General features: G+C 48.1%; 1 protein-coding gene across 25 annotated transcripts in view; it reads right to left on the bottom strand.

The window, feature by feature from the left end:
• Positions 1 to 3,329: 3,329 nt before the first annotated feature.
• Cacna1c (calcium voltage-gated channel subunit alpha1 C) overlaps positions 3,330 to 9,252 on the bottom strand; it is a 707,547-nt gene continuing 701,624 nt past the window's right edge. For all 25 annotated transcript variants that reach the window (XM_076853983.1, XM_076853987.1, XM_076853986.1 and 22 more), the window contains 4 exons: positions 7,506 to 7,612; positions 6,479 to 6,582; positions 4,310 to 4,645; positions 3,330 to 3,632 (listed from right to left, as the gene is read on the bottom strand). In XM_076853983.1, the coding sequence (XP_076710098.1) occupies positions 3,330 to 3,632; positions 4,310 to 4,645; positions 6,479 to 6,582; positions 7,506 to 7,612 (850 nt within the window). The remainder of the gene's footprint in view (positions 3,633 to 4,309; positions 4,646 to 6,478; positions 6,583 to 7,505; positions 7,613 to 9,252) is intronic.

The raw sequence follows: 9,252 nt of genomic DNA, 5'->3' as shown, positions 1-9,252 counted from the left end.
ATTCTAGTCTTCCTCCCTGTGTTGGCTATGGAGAAGGCAGACCATGGAGGTGAGGGTGAAGGACAGGGGAACCACACTGGTGTGTGTGTGTGTGTGTGTGTGTGTACATGTGTGTTGCTGGGGATTGAACCCAGAGCCTTGTGCATGCAAGGCTTTGGAATCACATTGGGTAGGACACAAGGAGCTGTCAGGAGCCCAGCCTGCAGCCCATGCCATTGCACAATGACACTTGGTGACAAAGGCTGAAAATTCAAAAGGAATAGAGAGGCAAAAGGAAAAGGTTGAGTATGCATGTGTGCATGCAGGTGCATACCTGTGTAGGATCAATCAAAACTCTGAATTTCTATCTAGGGGCCAAATTTAAACAAGAACTAGATATCAATTGAAAAGGGCTCCCCTCTCCATCATAACCACAATCTCAGAAATTTTGGGAAACTGGATAAAGAATGACACCTACTCTTAATTTCTAGAAGACCTTGACAGTACTGAAAGGAACCATGAGTGTCTGGGTGGGCTGGGTGTGGAAAGCCATGAAGAAGCAATGTTTCTAGACTCTGGTTAACTCAAGAGTATTGGGTGCATTTTTCCATGTTTTCATGAATCAGTTCTTGAGAATATAACTCATCTTCACCAAGTAATGTGCTGCCCCCTTCCTGCAATTTCTAACCAGCGGGTAAATTCTGAGTTAACTGTTGGTCTATTTTCTCCCAAACAGTCAACTATCACTTTTCAACTATCCTTGGTGTAATTGAAGGACACAGCACTAACAGGGTGATGCTCCAGGTAGGTGCCAAAGAGCATAAGAGGTGCCCCCACAAAATCTATTTCCTCCACCACTGTAAATTCCTGATGCTCTCTCCCTTGTTGGGGTCCCCCCTTCACTGCCACATATGTTAGAGTGGGTCTGGAGGGAATCCTGCTCTAGAGTGAGGAAAGATGAAGTGAGTCTGACAGAAAGTGACTTCTGTAAGGATCAGGGATTCATTCACCCACTTTCTTCTCTCTAGCAGGGCTAGCTGCAATTGGGTAGACCAGTTGTCTGAAGGGAGGCTACCCCTCCCCACCCACTAGCCTGACCTTAATTTCATCCTCTGTCAGTGTAAGAGTTACTAAGGAATCCAAACCTTTGTGCTGTGGAGTGACCAGAAAAGCCAGCCACCTCTTCCTAGGGGGATGCTGAAGCCTCACTGCACATCATGGGGAAGGCTGCTCTTGGACAAGTACTGAGTCAGAGAACCACAGCAGGGAGGAGAGAGTAAAGACCTGATGAGAGGATGTCCTGGTCTCTCAAAGCAAGACGTGGTGCGCATATAGCTATCACAGGAGTTTGGAAGAATTGAGGGAAATGGAAGTGAACACAAGATATGCAAAACAGTCATGTCTGAACCTGTTTGTGGATAGCAGAGTAATGACTTATGCTGGGGATACCTTTGTGCATTGTACTAGTGAAAAGAAAAATCCTTCCCTTTCCCCCAACCACACATAGAAAAGCACTTGAGTTCAAAGGTAAAGCTTGTCACACTCCAAATACAAAATGATTTACTTTACATGCAGCAAAATATACAAGAAGTGAATTCAAAAACAAACTTAATTCATTATATTCGCTTGGCACAATTGCAATTCAGTTTTAAAAAAATATTTGAAAAATACTGAAACTGACCTGAATTCAAGTATAACGGTTTCTTCAACAGAAACATTATCAATGCAATAAAACATTACACGGAATATATCGAAGCAAAATGCCTTCTTGAGTTTTTTTTTTCTTAAATTTCTGTGTGTTTTTTTAAATACAGTTCTAATGCCAACACGACTCACAATTGTATTTTTAAAATGAATATTATTGCATTGTTTTTGCATATCTTGTGGGACAGAAAATGCAAAGAGTTACTGATTCCCGTTTCAGAAGCAGAGACAGTGGTTTGTTTTTGCTTTCAAATGGCCCTAGATTCAGATCTCCCCACAGTTAAGCCAGAAAGGGGAAACTCGCACTCACCTGTGTGCATGGGCACACTGAGTGGGTGCATATACACACGTACAACATAGACACATGCACACAGACAACCACTACTCACACACACGCCCAACACACACTCTCTCATACTTCCTCTCTCCTGCACCCACCAACACACCCAGCGTAGGGAAACCAACCCCAATCGCCCGTTTGTGCAAGACCTATCAAGTGCATTGCCAATTATCTTTAAATTGTAAAACCAAACCAAACCAGAAAGAAAAATTGTTACTACCTAAGGAAGTTATAACAAATTATGGGGCATACACGATGGCTGGTAAAACTCTCCCTCAGTGGCTATTGAACCCTCCCTCAATGGAAAAAGGAAATCTGCAACTGTTTAACGAATACAGTAAAACCAAACCTGGTTTACAGATGCAAAAGTGAAAAACAGTAAGGTGGGTGGCTATAAAACTTGTAAACGCTCCTCTTCCTTCCCTCCCCCTGGGAAAACAAAAATAAAATAAACCAGAAAAAAAGAAAAGAAAAAAAGAAAAACTGCAACATGCTGTCAAGAAAAATGTCAAACCACAAAACAAAAGAGCGCTCAAAGGAAGCTCAGCACCACCTCCTTCGGTGAGAGCTGGCGGCCCCATCCCCGGGCAGCGCCAACTCGGTCCTGTCCTGGCTCGCGCTGACGCTGGCCGGGCTCTGGTCTGCAGCTCGCGTGGCTTGTGCAGGCAAAAGGATCCTGTCGCGGCGAGCGGAGGTGGCCTGGGTTGCAGCCGCGGGACTCGGGGTGACACCGCCACTCAGCCCGCGTCCCGGCCCTGCGCGCCTGTCCCCCAGTGCTGCTCTCTCCTCCGCTCTTCCTCGTTCCTCTCCAGTAGGCTGGGCTCTTGCTGGAAGTCACACCCCTCTCCTTCTCCAAAAGCACAGGGCCTGGCTCTATGGGGACAGTGAGGCTCATACAGAATGTGTGCAAATGATTTTTTACAAGCGAAGTTGAAAGACACCCGTTTGCTCGAGGGTCCTTTCTGAGCGAGCCGCCGCAGGGAGCGTAGGTCCTCTCGGCCCCGGAGGCAACGCCGGACCCGGCGCAGGGTTGACAGCGCAGGGCGGCGCGTGGGCCTTGCTCGCCGCCGAGATTCTTCTGCCCGCTTCTCGCCTGTCGCTCGGTGGACACACACTGCCTCGCGGCTTCTCTTCCCCCTGAAAAGCGGGCTCTCACACCACCCAGCTCTGCGTCTTGTCCCAACAGAAATGAATGAAGACGCTGTTCCGGTTAACTCCAGGTCACGAGAACAGTGAGGCACTTCTGAAACGAACCCATTAGGAACATTGAAACAAATAAAAAACCCGGCGTCTCCCAGCCCTGCGACTACAGGCTGCTGACGTAGACCCTGCTGTCCTGGAGCTCCTCCTCGCTCCGGCCTCGCCCCAGGGCGCGCGCACAGCTCCCGTCCTCCTCGCCGCCCGCCCTGTCCTGCCCCGGGTCCCTGCAGTTCACAAAAGGTAGTAGGGTGCCATTGGGGCTCTGCTGGGCGCCCCCACTGAGGATGCTGTCGGCCGCGTTCTCCATCTCCTCTATTGTCATGTCGCAGGCGTCCGCCAGCTCCTGGGTCGTGACCTCGATGAACTTGGGATCTTGAGCAAACTGCCCCAGTCCTTCTGAAATCAAGACCTGTGGGGGAGAGATGGAGAGAACAATGTCGCAGCCTCTTCAATGGCTTCCCCAGGATTTATTTCTCTCATTCCCTTAGGCGCTTTTCCTATGAAGAGGTTTTTTTAGGAAGCTGGTCTTCCTGGTCTCCTTTGATTTTGTTCCAGTATGTCAAAGCTCCCCTAAAATGTGGTGCCAGGCAGAGGAGAGTGGAATTGAGATTTTCGTGCTAAAACAGTGACTCCCAATCCTGGTTGTATATTAGAATTATTAAAGAGCTTTGGAAAAATCTGTTTGTCATAGGTTTCCAGAGCTTTGCCAGTGACCCTCCTGAGCCGTCAGGGCAGAGAACCATGGATCTTGACCCTCTATGCACAAAAGCAGCCGGAGCTCCTGTATGTGTTGTGAGTAGTCACAGCACATGGTTGGGCTTTTCAAGGTTCACTGCCTGTAGCAGAACCCATCGCTTATTGGTTTCTTTCTCCTTCTGCATCGCCAAGCCTCAGCAAAGCTAGCGGAATCCTATAATGCTCTGCACTCTGGAACCTTTTGCAGGTCCCGAGAAGGAAGGTCTTTCTATTCAGAGACCTGACATCCAATTGATCCAGGAAAGAACCCGGTGTTTCTCCATGCCAAGACCCCTTGCTACCCTTGGCTTCTCCCTCCCCCTGTTGGTGGTGCCACTTGGATTCACCTACCGCTTCTACCAGGCTGCTGGCGCTGCCATGGAACTGCCTCCCTGGGGCCGCAGCCTGAGTGGGCACCGTGAGGGAGACCGGCCGGGCTCTCCTGATGGTGTTGCTGCCCCCACCGCAGGAGGTGGTCTCCTCAGACCAGGAACTACAGTGGATGGACGGGAAGCTGCTGTTGAGTTTTTCGATGGATTCGGCTCCTTCCAGCCTTAGGGTTGGGATGGGCTGTGGGGGCCAGGCTCGGGTACCAGGTGTAGCAGGGGGTGTGGCACATGGCCTGGGGAACGTGGAGGGGGAATGGCTTCTCTGGAGGAGGGGGCTCAGGCCCGCCACTGCCAATGCCTGTGGACACACAAAGAGCAGAGTTATTGGGAATGGTCATGCCCTAAGCAAGGGAGGCCTCTGCCTTCTAAGCAGCTTTGCAACTGTTAATTTCCAATGTGTTCCACATGTTGGAATCCACACTGCCACCATCTTTACCCACTGAATTTAACCTCTCTGAGCCTGGCATAAGTTTCAACAATTTCAAGATATATCTTATGACCATCTCAATCTGAAGTGATGGCTTTTTTGTAGCTTTGGAAAGCTGCAATTGTGTTGAATCAAGATAGTCTGCTATTTAGGCTGTTCCTGTCACCCTTTAGCTTTGAATTCTCTTGCTCTTGGTTTTCTCATCAGTAGAGAATAATGATGATTCTACCATCTTGCATCATCTCCATTCATCTACCTGTGGGGTCAGTGAGAAATTTAAGTGAAATAAGGGCCAAGAAGTACAGTGTCCATTTTAAAGAGCTAGACAAAACCAGTAGTTGTTGCTTCGATTTTTACCATGACTCAGTTTGCTAACAATGCCCTCCCACTGTCTAGCTCAGGCTCTGTTTGAATTATTGTTTAAATCTTATACTGTGTTGTAACTGAATGATTGGTATGTTTGCATCCTCTGTCCCCAGTGTTCACAAGTATCCCTAGGTCAGGGACCATGGCTTGCTCGGCATTGTCAGCTGCTTGGATGTGATGTGTTCATGGGAGAGCATGACACTCTTTGGTGGGAAAGTCTAGTTCTGAGAAGCAGAGAAGACAAGAACATAGGGTGGAGGTGACAGAAAGGCACAAAGAGGAGTCTACAAATAAAGAAAATAAACTTGCCTACCAGCACGATGAAGGCAGACAGATGAAACCAAGTTCTAGAAATCATTTAAAATAGCACACACAGGATCCCCATATCCTGCCACCCTCCCCTCCCCAGCTCACATGGTTCCCAGCCTAGGACTTCTGGGTCCCTGGAGACCTGAGGGAAGTATGAGGCGCTATAGTACAGAATGCCCAGTGGAAACCATCCTTTTAAGGTAATGCCAAGGCTAAGCAAAACTATTGCTTTGAATTGAATAACTCAGCTGAGCCACACCTGTCATTGTATGTTGATTATAAGCTCTGATTGACAGTTGAATGTCTTTGGGTACAAAAATGTCATTTTCAGCATAGGTCCAAGGTAAGGGAGTCTAGAATTAAAAAGGTAAACAGGTTGAGGGAAACTCGGGTTTAGATCCCACTTTCCCTGGAGGTGACGGACTGGCCTTGATAGCTCTTCAAAATTTTTATAACTGGGAATATACTTGATACTGGTGCCCTGGATTGTGCCATCTCAGTTCAAGCCAGCCATGCCAAGAGTCATTTTATCTAGTGAATCTCCCTGGCTTTGTTCTCCTTGGATACCATTCCTACTCTTGACTGTGCTGTTGGCAGGTGCTTTGATTACTGTCATTGGATGGATTTTTGTGCAGTCCACCTTGCAGGTGTATTCAAATCCTAGGTATGACAACATCTGCCTGAGTGCATGTTGTGTAAGCCAGTGTCTGAAGGTGGGAACACTAGTGGCCCCATAAGGAGAAAGCTCAGGAGGGATCCGGCAGCTCCTGTGGATCTGTGATTATGTGGGGCATTCCTACTTACTAGGATTTCTGGGTCTCTTAACTCAGGCATGAAAGATCTTGCTGAGGCTCCTTTGCCTGCAGAGGAGTGGGTGGCCCTACTTGGGAGTTGTTAGGGCCTGGGGTAGGATCCACCAGTGGTCTGAGACAGGGAAGGTTGATGTGTATCTTGAGGATTTTCCCATCCTTCTAGGGACTATCTGTCCTGCAAAGTGGTGGCCAGTAGCCTGTCCAAAAGTGTGGGTACCTGATGATGGACCAGATGCAAGGGTAGGACTGTCTTCTGAGAGATGTCTCCCCCTTGATTCTTCTGTCGCTTCAGACACTCCAGGTGGAAGGAGGCCCTTCGACCTGCAAGGGCAGTCAAAGAACCAGGATCAGGGCAGCAGAAGGGGACATTGGCCTGGCACAACTCTGCTCTTGTTTGGATCTTGAATGTCTCCCAAAGGCCCACCTGATGAAGGCAGTATTGGGATCTGGTAGAAACTTTAAGAGGTGGGGCCTAGTGACAGGTTTTATGTCGTTGGTGGTATGTCCTGAAGGGGATTATAGGATGCCTGTCTCTTTTTCTTTCTCCCTTTCCTTTCCCAGGCAGGAGGCGAATGGTTTTGCCATGAGTTTCCACCATAATGTATGGCCTTACTCCAAACCCAAAAGCAATGGGGCCAACTGTCCATGTATCCTCTAAAACTGTGAGCCAAAATAAATTTTTCTTCTTCTTTTTTGGTACCAGTGATTGAACTCAGGGGCATTTGACCACTGAGCCACATCCTCAGCCCCATTTTGTATTTTATTTAGAGACAGGGCCTCACTTTTGCTTAGTGCCTTGCTTTTGCTGAGTCTAGCTTTGAATCATGATCCTCCTCCTTCAACCTCCTGAGCCACTGGGAATATAAGCATGCACCGCTATGCACAGCTATTAATTTGATTGTCTTAGGTATTTTTTTTTTTTTTTTTTTTGCACAAAGAGAAAGCTGACCAACACAGAATCATGCCCAGGTGGGTGCAAGGAGTAGTGTCAGTGGCCCTGGATACACTCCTCTTCACCCCTTACTTTATCTCTGAGACACATGGAGTAGCACATGTTTAAATCCCATCCCAGCATGCTCTCTGCCTTTGGAATTCAGTCTTATGGCTTTGGAAATCTTCCCAGCTCACTGCATGGAGATTGCCTAGACCAGGCCAGAGCAGTTTCTCAATCATCCCTGGGTACCTGACAATGTCATCTTGGGGGTGACCACTGGCCACATCTGGAGAGCAAGGTATGTCTTTACCTAGTGAGGCAGAGCGGAGGAAACCCCTCTTTGGAGATTGCCGGATGTCCCTCTTGTCCTCCTCTGGAGGTGTCAACTGTCGATTTTCATCATCCTGGTAGGAGAGCCTGGAATAGAACTCTTGGGGCTTGTTCCTGGAGGCTGAGCACCGCCACCCAGGGAGACAGCTGCCACCCCACAAAGCAGTTTGCATTTTTCTTAGTGAAGGAATAACTGCACTTTTGTGCTTCCACACAGGTTTAGGGAAGGGGCATCAGGGACTTGCCACCCCAAGAAATTCTGCCCTGCTCTCTGGCATCACAGGCCTGCTTGCTGGAAATCCCAGCTCTTTATGCACAGCTGTCTGTCTGATGAGCCTTGCCTTTTCTTTGTGTGTGGTGCTGGGGATCATAGCCAGCATCTGGCATGTGCTGGGCCTGTGCTCTAGCACTGAGCTTCCTGCCCCCAGCTCTGAGTCTTGCATGTCTGATTTGAGGCGGTGGAATCACTGTTTGGTCAAAGGTGTTGAGAAAGCTAGAAAAAATTCTAGGCTCACAGGTTTCCTCAGGAGAGGTCTAGGCTCCAGTCTTTACATATGCTCATGCTATTGACCTTGGCTATGCTCATTGTTAGCTCAAACTTCTCCCTCATTCCCCACTTCCTCCCAGTCCTGGCAACTTTTCATCTACTTTGGTCTGTTTTCTTTTTTTCCTAATGCTGATTGCAACCCACTGAAGTGATTTCACAATCCCTAGTGGGTCAGCTTGCAGTCAGATGAGGTCCCTGCCTCTGTCCCTGGTGCTATCCCTCATATCTTTTTTAAAAAGAATTGATTTACTTAGTTGTGAGTTTTGTGGTGCTGGAGACGTGAACCAGGACCTTCCATGTGTCGAGTCCCACTGAGCCTCCAGCACCTCTCACTTCTTGAGGGCAGAGCCTTTGTTTTCTTTGACTCCACCCTGCTCCTGTGAGTGACTGGGAGCTCTCGTAGAAGTACAGTGAAATTTGCTGAAGGAAAACCTCACGTTTTTAGGGCTCCAGGCCTTTCTCTCATTCTCAGCTAGGTAAGTCCTCCTCCTCACATGATCTTCTTATCCAAGTCATCCCACTCTTGCAGACAGAGCTCTGTCTGACTTATGTGTGGTACTTACTGTTGTCACCCAGCCCCTGACCTTCTCTGAATGCCTGTACCTCTCAGCATTTGTACTACTCTGTGGGCAGTTAGTTACAAAATCTCCATGTTATTTCCCTCTTGTGAGATCCTCTGAGCTTCCTAACTAGTTGGTAGGATAGCCTTGAGTTCCAAGCTGTTTTTCATGGCCAGTAGAGCAGCCCGATGTACCAAGCACTTAGTAGGAGCCATAATGGATTAGAGAAATTACCTTTCCTGATCTCTGGGATAATTGGTCATGTATCCATTGGCATTCTCTAAAAGTCAATTTAGAGAATGAGACCTCTCAAGGAGTTTCTGGTTATTTTTTTAGGTTTTATACCCTTTGCCATTGAGTCACAAAGGCATCCCACTCCCCACCCCACATCTGCTGGGGAGGCATGAAGGTGTGGGGAGGTCATCTGATTAGGCAAGTCACTGTCTTGACCACTACTTCCATGTTCTCTGCACTCCTTATGTCCTTCTATTAACCAGGGAAAAGGGAGAGACATTTGCTACTGTTCAACACCATTCCCTGGGCAAGTCCTGGGGCTCAGGATGCCACACAGGATGTCCTTATTTATTTTTGTTAATTATCATTTTAATTTGCACATATTT

This window comes from Callospermophilus lateralis, chromosome 4, assembly GCF_048772815.1.
Source record: "Callospermophilus lateralis isolate mCalLat2 chromosome 4, mCalLat2.hap1, whole genome shotgun sequence".
Lineage (NCBI taxonomy): Eukaryota > Metazoa > Chordata > Mammalia > Rodentia > Sciuridae > Callospermophilus > Callospermophilus lateralis.
This window is presented reverse-complemented; position numbering and strand designations above follow the sequence as displayed.